This window comes from Sitophilus oryzae, unplaced genomic scaffold (genome assembly GCF_002938485.1).
Source record: "Sitophilus oryzae breed Bouriz unplaced genomic scaffold, Soryzae_2.0 scaffold_177_pilon_pilon, whole genome shotgun sequence".
Lineage (NCBI taxonomy): Eukaryota > Metazoa > Arthropoda > Insecta > Coleoptera > Curculionidae > Sitophilus > Sitophilus oryzae.
Window position 1 is genome coordinate 1,018,552 of NW_022146479.1, and position 21,823 is coordinate 1,040,374.

At 31.3% G+C, this 21,823-nt stretch overlaps 1 protein-coding gene across 2 annotated transcripts; it reads left to right on the forward strand.

The window, feature by feature from the left end:
• Positions 1-46: 46 nt before the first annotated feature.
• LOC115882154 (PWWP domain-containing protein 2A-like) lies at positions 47-19,574 on the forward strand. Of its 2 annotated transcripts, none has more exons than XM_030900026.1 (13): positions 47-429; positions 679-817; positions 2,014-2,116; positions 2,416-2,512; positions 4,176-4,291; positions 4,358-4,565; positions 6,193-6,362; positions 9,928-10,077; positions 12,584-12,694; positions 12,905-13,029; positions 14,000-14,216; positions 15,488-15,675; positions 17,242-19,574. In XM_030900026.1, the coding sequence occupies exons 1-13, from the start codon at positions 284-286 to the stop codon at positions 17,425-17,427; spliced, it is 1,956 nt and encodes a 651-aa protein (XP_030755886.1). In that variant the 5' UTR covers positions 47-283; the 3' UTR covers positions 17,428-19,574. The 2 variants fall into 2 exon arrangements, with proteins under 2 accessions (XP_030755886.1, XP_030755887.1); XM_030900027.1 differs by having other exon boundaries at positions 12,950-13,029.
• The last annotated feature ends 2,249 nt before the right edge of the window (positions 19,575-21,823 follow it).

A 21,823-nucleotide genomic window follows, 5' to 3' on the forward strand; every position in this document is an offset into this window, starting at 1 on the left:
TTGTAAAATTTAAAAGCATTACCAACCTACGAAATAAATTTAAAAGGCAAATGTCACCAACTGTCGTAATTGTTAACTATTTGGAGGTTATATTTTGTTGGATTTTTTATTAGTTTTCTTTGTGGACAACGGGTATAGTTCCAATTTTGTTGGTCTAATTGAATTATTAATTAAAACGGGACAATTTGAACGAATACAGTATAAAAAAACACTCGGAAACTCGGAGTACACGCATACAGGGTATTTCACTGAACACAAAAGGAGATTTTTTAGATTAACAAATATGGCCGACCAGAATGGGGATATAACTTTGTTGAAAAAAACAAGGATTTCTGTCTTCGTAGACGAAGCTTTTCCAGATATTCTAGTAGTTACGTATGAATTTGGACTTAAAATTTTTAAAGGGGTACTTTTGGACTCCACAAAAAGGTATGGATTCCTTTTATTCTGATCCTTTCAAAACCCTCATTTTCATGAAAACTGACCCTTTTTTTACATTGGGCTATTGAATGTTTGTTTTACATAATTATTCTATGTCACTTTAATTTTATTGTGCAAAAACAAGGACTTTAAATTTATTTTTATACCTATTAGTAATTTTAAAATTATTATGGGAGCCCCATTCTTATCTGTCAATATGTGGGTGTATAGGTATATCAAACTAAGAATAATTTCTAGAAATCTGCCATGTGGGGTTCCATTCATAAACCCAGCTTTCAAAACTACAACAAAAAATCCTGATGATGATCCTCTCTATGCAGTCAGTCAAAGATTTGCATACAATGATCCCAATGCACCCAAGAAAAAGAGTGTTCAGGTTGGTGTATTTCAATAATACAAAACTATTTATTTGTCTAATTCCAATATTCTCTACAATTTTTGTTACTAAAAACATTACACTAAAATACAAATGAAATAAAAAATATTATACAGTTTGAACCATCTAAAAAAAAACTAAATTTCAGGCTTCCTATTTGAAATTTTAAGTAGCAATAATAATGCATATTTTAAAAATATTTTCATAGACACTGATGGTAGTCACCCTGTATACTTCAAATATTATTTTTACAAAAAAAAAGTTGCAAATTTTAAATAGAGTATATTATATTCTTGTTCAATGGATTTCCCTTAAAATTTCTATTCTAAATTTACAGTCATACCTATACTGAGTGCACAAAGTTGGTGCACATTTGAAACTCCCACAATAATTAATTGTAAAACGTCTAATTCTTTTTGACTAAAGAAATCATCATCATGTTACTTTAGGAAAGATTATAATTTACTTTGTAAATGGTATTTGAGTAATTTAGGTGCAGTTTATTTCAAATGTAACACCCTGTAAATTGTAGTATGAATCAACAAAGCTTTTATCCAATATTCCAATGATTCACACGCATATCTATTAAGTAATAATATTTTTTTTGAAAATAAGATTTGTCAGCAATTTTTTTATGTTAGTTCTGGGTATATTATATATTAATTTTTTATTAATAATATACTGATGTTGACCTGGTATAAGTTTTTAGCGATTGTCATTTCAAAGACCATTTTTGGTCGAAAAAAGACGTCACGGTATCCTATGAAATTACGATTGATAGTCATTTTTGGGCGGTCGATCTATACACGTAATTTATTAAAAATTCGCATATAACTTTAACCAAACGTAAAAAGTTAATATCTAAATAGAAAATAATTCTTCTTATTAATACATTAATCTATTTGTATGTTGAACTACTGCATTCCTACTCAGTATATTTATTTTCACGTTTTTTTATATTCAAGCATCAGTTTTGACGATAAATTAGTAACATTGGGAGCAACCTACACAAAATTATCATCTATCAACCTTTCGACGCCTACCTTGACACCGTTTTATTTTCTGTCATACAGTATTTTGGTGCAATGTTTCTAAGTATGTACTTACAATTATTAATCACAGAAAAACTTGGAATTATACAAATCCCACTATAAAGTGACTTTTTTAACTTCATTTTATTTAACTTTTGAAAACAGGTACCTAATAAATATAAAAATAAAAATAGTAAAATGACAGTGAGACTTAGGCCCAGGCAAGTTCTTTGTTCAAAATGTAAGGGTATTTGTAATGAAAATTCAGGTAAGAGTTTTGGTTGTTATTCCAGTATAGTACAAATAACGGTTTTACACTAGACAATTTATTTCACAAATACTACGCTCAAACATCTTTGTTTTTTGGGAAGAAAATCTTAACGAAAATAGGACTTCTATTGTTTCAAGTAATTTTAACATACTAATCTTGAACTTATTTCACGTCAAATTGTAATTTTATACTGTCAAATAAATTGTATAACATATTTGGTTAATCTAATTTGAAGAAATAAATTGGCAGGTGTAAAATTGTTAAAAAAGAATATCAATGACTGGTTTGTTTTTTAGAAAATGTGTCTAGAAAAAGAAAAAATTCTGAAACTGCCAGTAGTCCTCCCCCGCCTCCCCCCTCCTCAAGAAGAGCTAGCAATGCTCCTATGACAAGGTGAGTAAATTGTATTAATGTATTTTTTTATACAGGGTGGCCTACTATTCTGAAAAATACTCTACAGGGTCCGGCAATAGTGCGTTGGGCATGTATAGCTCGTAGAATAAAAACTTGGGAATTTTGTTCAAGTGCAAACTTAAAGTATGTACTAGGATGTATTTCATGAAAATATTTTAAATTCTATAGGATAGGTCAAAAAAGTGTGAGTGGATCGGGATGATTTTTTTAAATGGAACACCCTGTATATTATTGCATTTTTGGCGGCATTTTAGATCACATTACATATTTCGATAGTTTCACGTTTACGAGAGCTAGCAACGTCGGAAAAACAAGTATTTTAAGACGTCTGGCTCTTTGATATATCTTTTACTATGCTCTCTAGAACAGCATGCGACCCGTCTGGCTGCCGGTAAACGTTGCGTTCCCTACTGTGCATTGAAAGAAGCTTCTATATTTTTATTAGTCCTTTAAATTCTAGTATTGAATATATATCGAACATGTCTCCATAGCGCAGTGCGTAGAGTTTCCGACCACGAACCGAAGATTCAGAGTTCAAATCTGGATCAGGCCAAAGTCTTTTTTATTTTTATTTTCGTTTATATTCTGATAGTAAAGTATTAAATATTTGTTTTTTTTTAATTACCAGAATTATTTAATACTTTACTATCAGAATATAAACGAAAATAAAATAAAAAAGTCTTTGACCTGACCCGGATTTGAACTATGAATCTTCGGTTCGTGGTCGGAAACTCTACGCACTGCGCTATGGAGACATGTTCGATTTATAATCAATACTAGAATTTATAGGACTAAATTAATAAAAAAATATAGGATCTTTTTCCGATGCGCAGTAGTAAACGCAACGGGTATCGGCAGCCAGACGGGCCGCATGCTGTTCCAGAGAGCATAGTAAAAGATATATCAAAGAGCCAGACGTCTTAAAATACCGTATGATCGAAAAAAAACGGCGTCCAGTTGGCTGGGAAATGAACATCAATGACATTTCCCATATAAATTTACATATAAAATGACAGCGATCTTCATTCCATAGCCATCGCTGACGCCGTTTTTTCTCGATCATACGGTACTTTCTCGAAAACGTTGCTAGCTCTTAGACTAATAGATATTAATAAACAAATAAAAAATATATCTTTTTCAGCCTTTCTTAAAAATACAAGAGCCTGTCCTGAAATAAAAACTATATTAGGTATTTACTTTAGATGGTCTGTAGTCTACTCATTTCGCTATAAATATGGTAATCGTGAATAATAGAGGTTCAAAATTCTACGCCAAACTTTCTAAATTTTAAAAAATCTTTTTTTTAATGGAACACCCGGTATATTATTTTTTCAATAGATGGCGAATTAAAAAATGAACATTTTTCGCATTTAGAGTATTTCAAAATTTTTAATACTTTCGCAAATAATCCCGGTTTTATGTCTTATGGCATTATCCACAGTAATTTCTTATCAAAGCCACCCAATGAATTTTCTTTTGTATTTTACCATTTTGAAACATACATCCATATGAAATATTACTGACTTTAGTTAAAATTTTAAACTGGACTTAGATATAGATTTTTTTGTAACAGTATATCAACGTTTTTAGTAACTAAATGGATTGCTTCTTGTATTAGTAAATTACTAAGCAACTGTTTTAGGTCAGTAAAAAACTATTTAAGTGCAAAAAGAAAATTAAAACGCAACAGCCAAAGCGACAGTGATGAAGTATGTAAGAAAAACAGTAAAAAATCAGTAGTTGAAGATAAAGAAATTGGTAAGTTCTTCTAGTACAAATTGGTTCATAATATTCTTGTACTAAAATATATTATCTAAATTTTAGATAACCCAAATTGGATTGATACAGATTCATTGTCTATAAAGAAACCTTTAATGAATATGAACTCTGAGAACGAGCCTCAGGAGGATCCTTTACTAATAAAGCATTCCGAAGAACATTCCCAAGAAGAATCAGATTTGGCCGTGGAAGAACAGGCTGTTTTTCAACAACCCACGCAGACGCAAGTGCTACGAGCCGCGAGGAGAACAAGGTACGTTTAGTCAATCAAATTTTAGGAAGCAGGGTTGGGTAGGTAGAAAATTTTAATTTTTTACCTTATTTTCTACACGTAGAAAATTAATTTTCTACACCAACTAATTGTCTACATTTTTTCCATGTCCAGACGTAGAAAATTAGTTTTGTATATTGTAAGCCTTTTTTGAGTTTATACTTAGTACATTTACTTACTTAGTACATTTACTTATACAGTGAAAATATAAAATTGGTTAAATTATTATTATTTTAAAAAAGGTGACTAACAAAATTATGTTTCAACTTTGACTTGGTGCATTTTAAGTTGTTTTTAAAGCAGAAATGATTGCCACAAAAAGATTTTTTTAAACTCTAATACCAAAAAAACGTCCATATGAATCCAACTTTATTAACAATGTAATTATTGAATTTTTTTTTCAAAATAGAGATTTCAGTGAAATAAGGTTGTAATTTTCATAGGTATAACATTTTTTCCTCGTTTTTTTCACTGATATTTCGATATTGAAAAAATTGTTGGTTACAACCGAGGAGCCATTCAATTATTATTCAATTATTACATTAATTATTATTACATTAATGTTTACTAAGCAATATTAACCCAAATAAATTTGACTTATTTATATTACTAACCTTACTAATTTTTGTAAATCAGGTCAATTTTTCTGTTCCTTATTGATGCAAACTTATCAGTAATATCGTAATTTAATTAATTATATTCACACACATTAAAGTCTATTTAAACGAACATTTTCATTAAAATTAAGCATAAAGTCTAGCGTTTTTTTCTAAAGCATCGGCTATTGTATTTTGATTTTTTTAAAATAAATTGCACACCAAGTCACTAATTGGGTTCTTTTTTTAACACATAAACACACACAAAACAGTTTTAAAACACAACAACAAAACAAACAGCAAAAATTAACAAGTTAAATCAACAAAACTATTAACAAACAACAATAAATAATCAACAACTTTACAGTCTTTACACGGTTAATTACTCGCCGAAGTAGCCGAATAATAAAGGAAGACGAAGCGAACTGCCCAAAAACTCATTCACATCGATCGCTGATAAAAAAATTCGGGGCGGGGGATTTACATGCTGCTGCTAGGCTGACGTCACGTTACCATCGAAACCGTGCAGCCGCTCGGCTCACATATATTTTCACTTCACTTGTGGCTTCCTGGAGACGTAGGCGCGTGCGGGCCTATAATGCTACTTTTTCGGCCGGAATTAACGATGCGGTGGATTTATTATGTAGAGCTCCGGCCCGGAAAAAGAATAATTTATTAAAAAGTACCATTTTATTATTTAGATACATGTAAATATATTAAACTAAATTAATATTTTAAGCAGTAAAGTTTCTTCTTTAATTTGAGTATTTTTTTCGGTGAAGTGCCCCTTCACCTACTGCACCTGACGAGCCGCCACTGCTTCTAAAGTGAAAAAAAAACGGCTTTAAATATACAAAAATAATTTTGTACCTGTTCTCAGATTTTATACATTTTCTACTTAATATTCTACATTTTCAACGCACTTTTCTACATACACGTAGAAAATTAATTTTCTACGCGTCGTTACCCAACCCTGATAGGTAAGTAAATTTGAAATAATTTTGACTATGTAGAAAGAAAAAATGTACAAATGCGACAGACGAGGATAGCAATACTTTAGCAACGACTTCGGATCAGCCATCTAGTGTAGTGTCAGGCAGTGTAGTACCTAGTACGAGGACGATCAAAATATCGTACGGACCTCAAGGCGAAGGAACGGTGTTGAAAATACCGGCGCAGATAGGTTATTTAATTTAATTTTTTTATTGTGTTACTGCAAAAATTTTAATAGATTTTTGTTAACTACCTCCAAATTGCTAGTTTTTTCTTCGAAGTACAGTATCTCGTGAATGAAAGTATTGAAACAATTTGCAACTATAGTTCATACCAATTAAACTTTTAGTCACGTGGTTAAACCCGACCGGTACAACGTTGCCCACTTTTACATATTTTCTTTTAATTGAAATATTTTAGAAAACAAAAATTAATTAATTATAAGTATACAGGGTGCTACAAATTCGAGGTAGGAGCATTGGTATCTCGGTAACCGTAATAGATACGAACATGGTTAAATTGGGGCAAAGTTGCGCATTGAGATGTTCACCAAGATGCCATCAAAAAAGTTTTAAAAATTTCAAGAATTGCTGATTTTTTTGGAAAAAACGGATTTTTTTGAAAATCAATTTTATTTTTTCCTGTCGTTAGTTTTTAGAAAATAAAAAAACTAATTGCACATTCTCATAGCCACTTTATTAGGGCTGTCTGATTATTATTTACAATAATTTCAAATCCGACTCTGGTTTCTTAAATTATTTAATCTGATTATATTCATCGCAACAATATTGATCAGCGCTAATTAACATTGAATAAGGAAAATCGAGCCAATTGGAAGATTCAAATAAATAATATCCAGGTCAGAAATTTAAAGATATTATTTTTAACTTTTTTTTTGTGAATTTGAAATCTCATTGTGCAATCTAATAATATGCACAATATTAATCGTAGTTATTATAAATAAATCAACTTCTAAAACACTAGTTTCTAATGTTCTACATGTTCGAAAGGGTTACCACCCTCCCTATTGCACAAACTTATTTTTCGTTCAATTTTATTTATAGCTCTTTGAACTTTCTTCTTATATTTCCGAATGCATTTTGTACTCTTTATTGTAAATGTTGAGATGAATTGATTTCACTTTTACAAATGACGTCAAGTAAGCCACTTGGCGATAGGTCCAGTAACCTCGCTGGACATTATACTGCTCTACCATTTCCAATCCATCTTCCGGGAAAATGATTTGATTGTTTATATTATATTATATTTATATTAATTATTTTATATAATTTTATTGCATTTGATTTTCCGTATTCAATGTTTTACTTTGAAATAGGATCTATCTGTAAAATGGGTTTCACTTATTAATAAAACATCTATCAGATTTTGATGCAGGAACACGTCAACCTCATTTTTGTGTTGTAGGAGGCCATTTGCGTTCCACATAGCAATTCTAATAAAATTATTAAATTTTGTTTATAAGCTTCATTGTTAAGTTTGAATGCTACTCAATATCGCAACGATGAATACATTAAATATTAAAAAAAAAAGAGCCGGACTTCACCGGCAATTAGTTTTAATAATTTGGTTCAAATGTCAAAAAAAATAATATTAAGTGTGGCATATCATTGTACTCAGGAGACCGAGTTCTTTCAAAATCTGAAATAAAAAATGCAGGTCCGTATTTATTAATGACAAATTATCAGCTAATTTGAAAATCTAAAAATACTGTCAGATAGCCCTAATAAAGTGGCTATGAGAATGTGCAATTAGTTTTTTGATTTTCTAAAAAGTAACGACAGGAAGAACTTCCAAAAAACTCAACAATCCCTGAAATTTTTAAAAGTTTTTTTGGTGGCATCTTGGTGAACATCCCGAAGCGCAACTTTACCCCTATTTAACTATTTTCGTATCTATTACGGTTACGGAGATACCAATGCTCGTACCTCGAATTTGTAGCACCCTGTATAAACAGTTGTTATTTACATCAACAAAACTCACTTTCTTAACAGCACTTAAGGGACATAAAGGGCTACTACTACTGCTTTCCTGTTAAAAATATTGTAATAAGGTTGCGATTAGTTTTTTGCAACGCCTTTTAAGCTATCTTATACACTTTGCACTATAAGAAGTTCTAAAAACAACAGTGTTCGACTGCAAGGTCTACTAGTAAAAAATTCCAAACCACAATTCATTTAAACCAAAAACTTATATATATAAACTTAAGGAAATAAATAAATAAATGTGACAACTTCACATTCTTTACAGCAGAACTACCACCTGTATCCCCAGCGGGAAATTTAAATTTCAGTTAGTCAGCCCGGCGTCGAATACGTCCATGGTTGGCAACAATGAATTTAAAAATCGCGCCCTCGATTACATAACTAAAAGTTTAATTGGTATCGCTTATACATTACATTTCTATGAGTTTTTTTTTATATGTAGTTGCAATATGATCACTGCAAATTAGTTCTTTAGGTTAGTTAGTGTTGTACAAATATTTTTTTCTTCTGTGATACCTTGAATTCTATCACAGTAAGTATGATACTTGAACTCGCTATTCTTTTGCATTTTTCATCTAAAATTTCATTTATCACCTCACAAGCATTAACTCTAAAATATTCTGGTTCTTTTTTCTGTCTCTTGTGATGTCTTGTTTAACTTTTACGATTATACAGGGTGAGACAGTGTTCCGAAAGTGATCCGCATCGGGTTTTCTATTTGAGATTTTTGCTCCAATTTTTTTTATAAAATAAGCGCGGTTTAAAAATATTTCGAAGATAATGACAAAAACAAATATTGTGTTATATTTAAAAAAAATCTTAGTAAATATCGATTTTTCAGGTATACAAAGTGCTGCACAAAACAAAATAATTAAACATAACGCTGTTTATTTATCATAGAAAAAATAGGATGTTTCATTTGAGAGAGTAATACATTTAGTTTTGGCTCGCCCTGTATACCGGGTGCGTCTCAAAAAACTCACCCCCTATAACTTTTTTATTTTTTCAGATAAATCAAATCTATTTAAAAAAAATCAAATCTATTTTTTCAAGGTTCCTTGATTAAAAATTAGTGATTTTAACACGGACATGGCACTCTAGATTGAAATTTAAAATACAATTTTGTTTCAAGCAAAAAATGTCAAAAGTTGACATATGATATGTCAAACAATTCAGATTGTTATTTTCTATCGAATAGAGTAAAAAAATACCGAGGGTGCCATTTAAAAATCAAAAGTTGTAGTAATTTCCGGTGAAACAGGAAGTGGCAGAAAATAATTGAATACGTCAATCAATCCCTAGTTTATGTCATATACTAACATACCAAATCTAGTTTTTTTACCTGAAAGAAGTTATAGAGGTGAGCCACTTTTGAGACGCACCCGGCATATCAAATAACATGAAAATTTTAGTAGACTGAATTTTGAAGAAGACACTACTATACTGCATATTCAGTAAACAATTATAACACATTTTTGATTTTAAAATGTTGAGAAAGCTTTAGAGTGAAAATTTCAAATGAAAAATCTGATACCACAGCCTTTTTGAAGCACCTGTTCATCCTGTATACCTCTATTTAACTGTTGAAATCATATTATAACCAATGGAGAGAGGTATGAGTATATTCATGTATATTGATCTAAAATAATAATTTGACAGTAGTTTAGTTGAAGCTTAATTTAAACCTGTGACGACGTTAAACTTGTCACGATCCGTCACAGATTATAGTAATGTTCGAAATTTCCAAACCAGACAATATCACAGACGATGATTCGGAGGAAAACATCAACATTACCGGCCGAGTTAATGTGCCCAATACTAAAGCTGCGAGAAAGGCAATGAAGAGGGCCAAGAAGGAAGCCAGGAGGAAAGTTCTTTTGGGTGGTAGTCCATTGTACTTGGGTAAGGAATTAGATACTAAGCATGATCACATCCGTTAGATGCCCCATTTTCCACTTGATCATAGAATTCATGTATTTTAGTTAAAGTAGACTTTACCAAAAACTAAGGCCTGGAATATTTTCATAATTATGACTCTGAAAACATACATTTGTAATTAAATTATAAAAATACCTTGAAGTCGAGAGTGAATCTTGCGGTGTTTTTGAACAGCAAGTTTCATTTCAGACACCAAAAATACAGGAATAAAAAATCTTCAAAAGAATAAAAAAAAATTGTGTGTGCACTATGTGCGCATATTTGAATGAAATTTCTTTCTTTCGTCTGTCTGTCTGTTCGTCTGAGGACTCCATTCGGGTACCTCTATCCACGTGCAGAGTTTGGTTCCAGTCGACCAATAATTAAGAAAAATCCTGATAATTTCGTCCATTTAGAGGCATCGCACAGTGCTTCGAACATATGGCTCTAGAGGACAAAAATGCAAAACTTCTCTTTTATTGTAGGCAATTTATTCAAACTAGGTTTATTTGACACAAATGATGAGTACTTTCATTGTACTAAATGATGATGTTCTTAGTCCCACGTTTATGAAAAAAAATCTTATAAATAATAAAAACGTGGGAGCTGTGTTCCATCTAAGGAAATAATAATTTATAGTATGAAAACGGTGTAAATATTGAATAAATCCCTGTGATAAAAAAGAATTGGAATAACATTAGAACATGATTCCTACAATATAAACCAATATAAGATAAAAATGTTTTTCTTTAATGAAAAAGAAACATTAATGCTATATTTAATTAAAAAAAAACTTAAGATACTATAAATTTACTTTAGGACAACAAAATGCATAGATCGTAACTACTCTGATTCAGAAGAATCACTGCTGACAGAATCTTCCAAATTTATAGTATCCAAATCACAGGTAGATGAAATATCCTCACATATAAGATATTTCTGTATATCATTTTCTAATATGTTACTTTTTCGCCTTGTTACTGTTCTTTTTGTTGGTATGAGGGGTTCGGATGTTAATAGTTACCTCTTTAATAGACCATATCAATATATTATTTTTTCGTTTTCTTGGGTATGAGGTTTTATAATGAACTGAAAGATGGAAACTTTTTTATGCCACGTTTCGCTCCAAAATTGTGGGCTTTTTCAGGCACAAATGGTCTCATTTGACAGGAAGGTTCATCAATATCTAATAAAGAACACATTTTTTGAAATACAAATAATTTTGAGTTCTTGTCCTTATGATCAAGCCAAGTATAAACCAGATCGGCATTGCTTATCAATTTTACTCCATCTGAAAAGTATTATAAAATAAAGTTCGTCGCAAGCAGACGCAGGTTAATTATACAAAAATTAAAAGTGTATGAATATGACAACAAAAATATTCAATAAATACGATATGTTTTGATATGTTTTTTTAAATGCCTTTTTGAAGTTTGAAAACGTAAAATTTTTATACCCATTTAAGAATCATCTTAAAAAATAAATAAAAACTAAACAATCACGAACTTGTTTAGAAATAAATTTAAAGTACATACCTTGTTTAACAATATCCATAGTGGCTTTTAATTAAGTACGTACTAACTCGTTTACGTTTAACTCCATATACAGAACTACTATGAATGTTATTCTTTTCATTGATATAAGATAATGATCGCAAAATTTATTTTTAGTGAAAATATTTGCTAACAAAAAAAACGCTGTTTATGAAAAATAATATACAGGATGGTTGAACATTGCTATAAGTATAAAATTGCATATTCAGATATTAGTAAATTTTAACTTTTTTTTCGATTTTTGTCCATGGGACGAAGCACTGTGCATCGGTTCGAAACGTCGAGGGCGTCATCCTGTAGCCCGTCCTCAATTATGCCGAAATCGACTCACATTTTTCTTCAATATGAAATCCTTAGTCCCACCCTGAAGAAGATGTAAACGAAACGCCGTATCCAACTTTGCAGGGTGGAACCGTGTGCACCGTCCCTCACATAGCCTACCTACCAAATTTGGTCGCGATCGGACATCAACTTTTGACGTTTCTTACGTCAAAACTAACTGTCAGAGTGTCGTACACGGTCAAGTTGGCCTTGGTGTTATATATCGACATACCAGATTTTTAATCTATATATATATTTTTTTTCGCCATTGATGATGGTTTCATAGTTTCACAGGGTTTCATAGTGCACGAAACGTCGTCAAAATATCATGAAAAGATGTCATCTACATTCCGAGTTTCAGCCCACTAGCTCATATAGAGCCTGAGTTACGACGCTCCAAGATCGTTACCACTTTTCCTCTCGCGTCTCGTGTGTCGCGGCCTTGAATTTTTACTCCCATCGCGGGTAAAGAAGTATCACTTCAAAATTGTCAGAGAAGAACAAATATAGAGGATTAGAACTTGAATTCTGTGATCAAGAGGCTCATGGTTGACCCACTTCACGTGATCTTGCTCCATTGATATTATATAGATCCCATTTAATTATTGATGTTTTAGGAGGGGCTTCTCCAAGATATTTGACTAGTCCAGCGGCGTCTCCTAGATATACTTTGGGTGGTTCCAGTCCAAGATATACCGTTGGTGGTACGTCGCCTAGGCAAGGGTTAGGTAAATTTTATTTATAGATAACTGCACGAGTTTTATATTTTTTATAAAGTGATTTCATTATTTCAAGTTACTGCTTATCAAATAATATAAATTTTATTTTGTATTGATGTTTGAAAGTGATATAAATGGTATGATCAGTAATGAAGTAAAATAATGTACTGACTAATTTTAATGCAGAGTTTCTCTACACACGAGAAAACTGTATTTTAGGTAATTATTCGCCGAGATACGTGATATCCTCTTTTGAAATTACAGTTCCTAGACGTAGAAAACACAAAATGAAGCACAAGAAGAAACACAAAGAAGACAAGGAAAAAAAGCATAAGGAGGGCGAGGTAAGTAAGTTGACCTTTGTTTATATTTCACTGTGGAGTTATTTTTGAAAGAAGTGATAAAAATACAGCTAAGAAATACAGTACTTCAACTCATCAAATATAGAATGATATATCGATTTCTTGACGCAACATTCCTACCTTGATGCATAGTAGATAGTCGAGTATTGAAAGAGGTTTAATTGTTATTTATTATTTAGCAAATGGGTAGTATGTAGTATGTCAAAAAAAACTTTTAACTTCCATATTATTTTAAATTGATATGTACAACGGGTGGATGCGTGACAGTGACTGTCGTGTCATTATAATTCACAGACATATCGCATTTTCTGTCATCTTCTGGATGTCGTACGTCAAAATCTTCCTTGATTTGTTACACACTATAGTCGAAGTTTACAGATATCTTAAAAGTTTTCAATAGTAAGATCAAAGTTTACAGTTTAAAGGTTACAATTCTGTAAACTTTGGTCAGATTCAAACAGAACAAAATAAAATAACATCTAACATAACGAAAGTAAGAAATTAAAAAGAGGAGGAGCACTGAGAACTTTCAAAGAAAAAAAGACTTTTCTGTACGGTCTTCAGATTAAACAGAAAAAATATTCTAATAGTCTTCAGATCGATTGCTGTCTCTTCAGGAAGTTAGTACCGTCACAGAATAGAGAGATAGCGCGCGCACTCATTTTACAGTTTTAACACTTATAGAATTTAAAGAAAATAGAAAGAAAGAAACCTTTAAAGTGAAAAAAAACGGGTTTAAACATACAAAATTAATTTTGTACCGGTTCTCACATTTTATACATTTTCTACTTAATATTCTACATTTTCTACGCACTTTTCTACATGCACGTAGAAAATTAATTTTCTACGCGTCGTTACCCAACCCTGCTATATATCATCCTATATTTGACTAGCTGTATATGTGGTCAAATATGAGGATAACCTTGAAAGTTAATTTCATCTTTATTTAAAGGTCAGTAGTTCCACTCAAGATGAAACCAAAGAACAATGTATTACGCAGAAACTATCCATCAATTTGAAAAGGTTGAACAACACGTACACCTCTTCTGCGACGCAGGACGAGTCGGCATCCAGTTCGGACGAACATATCTCTGATTTCCCCCCGCCCAACCCTCCATTAATGCTTCGGATGAACGCTCAGGAACTGCCAAGTGCTTTAGGAGCCGACGGTATGTATTTTCGATTGACACGCCTACGAGAGTAGTCCAAAGAGTTTCCGACTTCAAAATGATACAGAACATTTTTTTCTACATAGTCTTCTTCTGAAGCCACACACTTCGCGCAACATTGTGCCTACCTTACTAACTCTTCAAAGTAGAATAGATCGAAGAAAAAAACTGCGTCAGCGATGGCTATGAAATGAAAATTGCTGTCATTTTATATGTAAAATTATATTGGAAATGACATCGATCGTCATTTCCAAGCCGCGTTTTTTTATCATACGGTAGTAGTTCACAGTAGTAGTCTTTGTCAGTAAAATAGTTCAGGAAAATATTGCTCCTTAGCGTTGGCGACAGCGCTGCCAGATTGCGATGGATTTATGAGATGAATCTTAATGTAAAATTGGGAAACAATGTATTTATTATATCATTTTTTAATAATTTTTACGCGCGTTTTATTTTTAATTTAATAACTAATATTTTAGTAATTAATTTATTTATTAACAAACAAATAGTTTATTTATTAATAAATCAAGGGTAATAAGCTACAAGCTGTTTGCTTCGACTGTTTAAATGCTTCGGCATATTTTCGACACACAATTTCAAGAAATGCAATATAAAAACTCGAAAATTTAGTTCTTAAAAGAACTGTTTGTGCTTGAAAATACATTTTAAAAAAACTATGAAAATCGGCAAAAAACGAGAATATTACTCCTTAAGATTCAACAACACAATATTATACAAAATAATGTCTCACATTATGATAATTGTCAAATAATAAACAACGTTGCTGATCGCGCCGCAATGTGACCAACATGGCGATAATAAAATTCGCTTGAAACTAATTTTTGCAGCTTTAATCTAAATAAAATATCTGTTACAATCATTTGCTCTATGAAGTAAAATGAAGAGCTGCTTGGTATCTTAAATTAGACAACAAATTTAAACGTTTTTGCCAAAATTTCATTTAGTCAGGTTTATAGGCTTTAGTGTTAATTTCAGTAGGACTGATGACGTGCATCACTTAAACAGCTCTCAAACAACAACTAAGCATCGATAATTGGCTGAAAATATAAATGGGCGTATTTTAAGAGATAAACAAGTAACAAGGTAAGGTCGGAAGCTTTTCAGACTACCCTCGTAGACACAATCCAAATTTTTCAATACATATTAAAACAAATAGCTAAACATAGTCTTCTTGGAGATGTAGAAATCATAGTTCTTACCATTACAAATCTATTGCTGTATATTATACATACATCAAAAACCGTATTTTTTAGGGGTTAGATTTTTTGTGGGAGATGTAGTATGGGGAAAACTTCGCGGTTTTCCATGGTGGCCTGGAAAAATCCTTACCATAACCAATGGCAATTCTCGAGGTCCTCAAGCTCACGTGGCCTGGTATGGCACGTCGAATTCGTGTCTGGTCCAATGTGATCAACTGAGCCATTATTTAGATAACTTTAAGGTAAGTTGTTATTTTTTTCGTCAAGTTTACTTATTGACGTAATGTTGCGTGATGTTTACACAGACTTTATGTATAGAATGTTCAGCCATCGTTCAACGTCACGTCGTATATTGGGAACTCTCTCAATCACTTGCAAACCAGATGAAAGAGATTGGTGACGTCATTACGACATTTCGTATATTACTGCATATTCTTTTTAGTAATTGTCTGTGATTTGATTTGGGATTATAATTTCAATCAATGTCAAAATTAAAATTTGTTTGTTGCTGTAAAAAAACAAAATTCAATTTTTTATTGCAATAATGCCTCAAAGATTTAACCAAAATGAACAAGAGCTCACTGCTAAGCTTGTAAATTAGTTTTCTCAGAGACGCTGATAGAACACTGTTGCTCTTGGACGCCGTATACTAAGGGCTGGCACAGGTTAGTCTTGGGTCGAGATTTCCGTGTGTAAGAAGAGTATAATGCGTTTATAATGTACTGAACAAAGAGAGAACAGTAAACACGTTGCCAAACCAATGAAATAAACCGAGAAACTGTGGGCATTGCTAAGAGACATGGAAGGGGATATAGCAGATTTGTCGCAGTCCACCGGTTGACCCAATCAGTACCTCTGTCAGTACTTAGAGTTCTAGTGAAAGGTGTACATCATGCGTTCAGCTTCACGATTTAATTACGTCTCGTGATACTTTGTTTGTTTATTTAGTAACGAATCGTTGTAATTTTCCCTATAGCTTGAAAATTAAGTGCTAGTTAGAAACATGCATTTTTGGTAAAAATAAGTGGAATTGAGTTGGTGTTCGACAGTGGTCGCGCTATTAGAACTCTAAATTCAAAAGTCGATATCTCGAAATCTATTAGAAATAATTGATTGTAGTTTTTTCAAAAACTTTCGTAACATTTCTGCTATATTTTCTTCGCAGACAGTATGTGAAAATCTTTATAAATAAAACGTTACACGATTGCTGAAAATTGCTAAGTAAATAAGCGGTTTGCTGTCGTGATTTTACTTTACTTGAGAGGGAAAGGCGTACCGGCCACGCCGCAACAGCACACAGTCGCATTTATCTCACTCCGACTTAATAAGATCCCTATGCGATTTACTTCCACACATGTAAATACCAACCCAAAAGAAACAGTTGCCAGCACGGTATGAAGTAAGCACAATGTAAATGGTGTAATTTTCCTGTGTAAAATAGAGTTACTGATGCTTTAGAAATAGGAATTTCAATACTCCAAAGGACTGCAATTAAAGGACTGCAAAAAAAACGGATCTTGCTCAATCAATAATATAGGAACGTACTTAAAACTTTCTAAACAATATGCACTAATCTCAGACACACCCTAAAACTCACATTTGACAAATAATGATGACAGACTGAACAGTCTTTATATAGTCTGTCCAACGAGACGATCCGTGACAGTCACAGTTATGTCTGTCGTATTTATTCACAGGTAAATTTGGATGTCATCTGTCGAATTCTTCCTCGACTCATTGGACAGACTATATCATATTAAAACTTAAACTATGTAAACACGTATTCTTTTACATGTAACCTTTTATAGGTTTATTACAATAAAAAGAGAAAAGATTTTTATAAGGACGCTATAAAACAAGCCACGACAGAAGCCAGGGAGAATGCCGAAAACCGAGTGAGACAACCTTTAGGAAATTCCCCATCTCATAATATCATACCTCAAGTAGTGCCCCCCGCGTTAGCATCGCCCAGAGAAATTGACGTCATGTCTTAGATAGAGTCTGCAGGTACAACAAAAAAACAATTTCTTCATTTTTAATTTTTGCCGTTTAATAAAAGGTTTTATTTACAAAACGCCTTTTACCAAAAACAATAATATTATACTATTTTTATTACAAGTCTCGTTTTTTGGCAGTTGATTTATCAATATAAAATGATTCTTAAACGGTGTAAACAATTTTACAGGTTTTTAAATATTTTTGTCATAAGAGCTAATTTATAAAAAACACTCCTGCGTTCTGTTGTTGTACTATACGATCGAAAAAAACGGCGTCACAGTAGCCTTTGAAATACAACTGATAATTCGGATTGGTTCCTCGCGTTCTTTATTAAAAGTTGATATAAAAATTTGTCAAAAAAATAATATTTGATTCCAAAAAAATAAGATTTAGAATGTAGAATGATTGATGTAAATAAAGGAAAATTTTTGCTTTTTCTCGTTCAAATACTAATTAACAAATTGTAATTTTTTAATAAATACGATATAGGGATCGGCACGACAAAAATCATTATTGATTCATAATTGAGAGGTGACTGTGACGTATTTTTTTGATCATTTGGTACTTTATTACGTTATTATTACAAAAAACAGACTGGTACAAAAACCTTAATAAAGTAAAATAAGATAACCATAAGCAGAAAATATATTTGCTGTTCTTTTATTAACTAAATTTATATTTTGCAATACCATAAAATATTATGTAATGATAATATATAACCAAAATTTTCAAACAGAACACAGGAGTATAATTCGTAGATTATATTATTTTGGACAAAAAAATTGTTGATCTTCTTAAATAAGACTAAGATTTCAATTTTCAGTGAGTTTTTTAGAGTTTAATGTCACACAATAATTATTTTTTATACTCTAAAGGTGCGTTCACGCCGGCTGCGCAGCTCCGCGCCGCGCCGCGAATGATTTTTTTAACATATAGTTTTGTGCGCGCTAAAAAAATACACTTCAAAAGTGCATGTTAAAAAAATGTGTTGCGGTGTGAATGCACCTTTTAATAATAAATACGAGAATATTATTATTACTATAATTATTTTTGTCTTGCTTTTGAATAAAAACCGGTGTCACAGTGGCTTTTGAACTGAAAATTGATTATAATTTCTATCGTGCTGACACCTAAAATATGACGTGTGTTCGAAATTAGCATAAAAAAATATCAAAAATTAATATTTAAAAAGATTTGAATTAATTGGAAACCTTTTCCGATTTTTCTAAATTATATATGATCATATTTGACAACTTTTATGCAAACTAAATTGCATTAATAAGTTGATCAGACACAAAATATCAGTAATTGTTATTTCGAAGGTCACTGTCATGCCGTTTTTTTTTCTCTGGACGAAAAGGTAAAATTGAACTAAAATTAATTATTGACATACATGGATAGTCTAATAAAATTAGGTTTATATAAAACTTGAAATACTCTTATTTAAGAAGACTATATTGGAAGATTATTTTTAAAATTTGTACGAAAAAATATATAAAAAAATCTAGTAATGCTGCCATTGATACGTCAAGATATACTTACGACTCCACTGTGCTATAACATTTTTTTCATACTTTTTAAAACTCATACCTCAAATTATTACATACAAAAGAGAAGAATTTTAGGGTAGCATATCATTCATAATCTGTTATTTAACAAAGAAAACATGTACTGCATACAGTCTTTCATAGTCAGTTAAAAAATTCTATATTCATCAGCATTTTCGTAACAGATGCTGAATATGTGCAGCCTTAAGCAAATATTTTTATGACTAGTGTAAGTTTTTTAATGTTGTGTAGAATATTTAATCATAAGTGTGTATTATAGTGTTTATATTTTGTTACTGTACTTCATTTTGTTTAGAACAGCATGAGCGGAAGAAAATTTATAATTTTTAATGTTATATTTTAACTATTTTAACTTATACACATTTCGTTTTTTTTATCGTCTGTTATAGGAACAATTAAAAACGTATTTCTCAATATTATGCACCTTTTTTTATTGAATTTTTTATAAGGGTTTATTGCAACTTGTTACCCCCATACAAATGTTCCAGTTACTGCGAAATTTAGTTAATACAATAAGATATCTGTGATTTTATTCTCTTAGTGTAAGTGTAAGTCAAAATAAACAGTCTTTGGTATTTCTGCCTTTTATTTACCGGGTAAAAAGCTACATTATCAACATATAGGCGCAGAATTCCTAATCAGGAAGCGACTTTTTCGTGGACTAAATTTTAAATGAGTTTTTTATATCTTTAGATTACAATTTTAATGACGTCAGTTGTTAAATTTTGGTTAATTGATGGTTAATTTACTAGACAACGTGTAAAAAAGTAGTATAAGGTTGCCTTTTAAGTTTGTATAATCGCTTGTTTCTTCGGTTGTATTGGACACGTCGCAACCATGCCATTAGCAGATCAAAGAGCTGTTAATGTCTAATGGTATATAACAATTTGTTTACCAACGGTCTTCGATGAAATAAGAAAAAAAATCGTCGCATCATTCTTCATCACGATAATGCCAGCTCCCATGAATCACGTCAAACAACTGAATATTTGAAGGAGGTAAATATCAAATTAATGTCTCATTACCCGTATTCACCCGATTTATCGCCTAATGACTTTCTCTTGTTCCCCACTGTCAAACAAAAGATGCGCGGACAGCGATTTTCCTCACCTCAAGAAACTGTTGAAAACTTTCAAAACCAGTGGAAAAAATGTTTCCAGAATTGGTTTGAGCATATGCAAAAATGTATAGACCTTAAGGGCGAATATTCCGAAAAGCAATAAAACATATTGTTTCAAACTTGTTGGTTTCTGTTTCACTTTTTGTAAAAATTTAAAAGGCGACCTACGTAATGTAGAAAACTATTTTTTACGTGTAAAAAAGCCAAGCAAATACTTTTTCGAATTAATAAAGGTAATTTAAAAACCCTGTTTTTTTGTTAAAGAGCTGTAATCTATACTAATATATAAAATCCTTAAGTGACATACTGATTAATCACGATCCTGCTCAAACCACCCAACGTAAGAAGCTCAATTTTGGCATACAGGTTGATTCTAGAGTGTAGAGGTTCGATAAGGAGTGATTTTTCGAAATTCCAGTTCCAAGGGGGTGAAACCACCCCTCAAATATTACAATATTTTTTATTTAAAAAACGGTCAAGTTTCCGGAAAAAAACGCTTAAACACGTATATTTTATTTTTTTTTTGCATATTTTAAGATTTTTTAAAAATGTATACAGGGTGTTTCGAAAAATCTGGTCATTGATTAATAACGATCCTGCTTAAAGCGCTTGACGTAAAAAGCTGATTTTTGGAAAACAGATTGACTTTAGGGTGTACCATTACAACTGATTAATTCGACGCGAACGAAGTCGCTGGTACACGCTAGTTTAATATATTCCCTTATGTTTAATCTTTTTATAGGCATGTTTTAATTTTTTTTATAGACTTAGGTTTGAAAGGAAGAAGAGAAATGTCATTTTTTCCTCCTGATTTTTTATACAGGGTGTCCCACTTAAGATGGATACAAGCCAATATCTTGGTTGTTTGTTGAGCGATCTTTTTCATTTTTGGCAGGAGGCTGTATGGGCTATAAGACGTACATTTTGCCCAGGGTAAGAAATGCGATACCTCATAGACGTACGTTTTAATGGGGTTTGATATTTTTTACCCTTAGGACAGTATTTATTTCAAATCTGATAAATTATATTGAATCCTCCTTACCTAAGATACTTAAGTTCTAATTTTGATAAATATTGATACAGGGTGTGTCATTAAAATAAGATATTTTTATTTTTGTTATTTTTTTAAGTACTTATGACGCCACTGGATAAACAAGGGATAAACAACTGGTTTTTATTATCAATAACCAATTATCAATTAATAATCGTTTTTTTATGGTGGTTTGGTCGAAGATGTTGACTTTTAGTTCGTTATAGTTTTATAAATCTTTGTTTAGAGCATATTTTTCTTTTTTTAAGTTAATAGTGATTGTTTATCTAACTATTTGAATTTTTTTAAATATTCCTCAATAAAACGAATAAAAATCATATTTCAGATTCCATTGAAAACTGGGTTTTTAAATTATTTTGTAATTTATTTTATTCATTTGTATTAGCAAATTTAAAAAACAATTTTTAAAGTAAACAAAATAAATTGAAAATATTTAGTTTTTTGTATCGTATCTTAATTATTATGGAAGCTATCTGAAAACTTAAATCGATTATTAATTGATAATTGGTTACTGATAATAAACCTGTTGTTTATCCAGTGGCGTCGTAAGTACTTAAAAAAATAATAATAAAAATAAAAATGTCTTATTTTAATGACGAACCCTGTATCAATATTTATCAAAGTTAGAACTTAAGTATCTTAGGTAAGGAGGA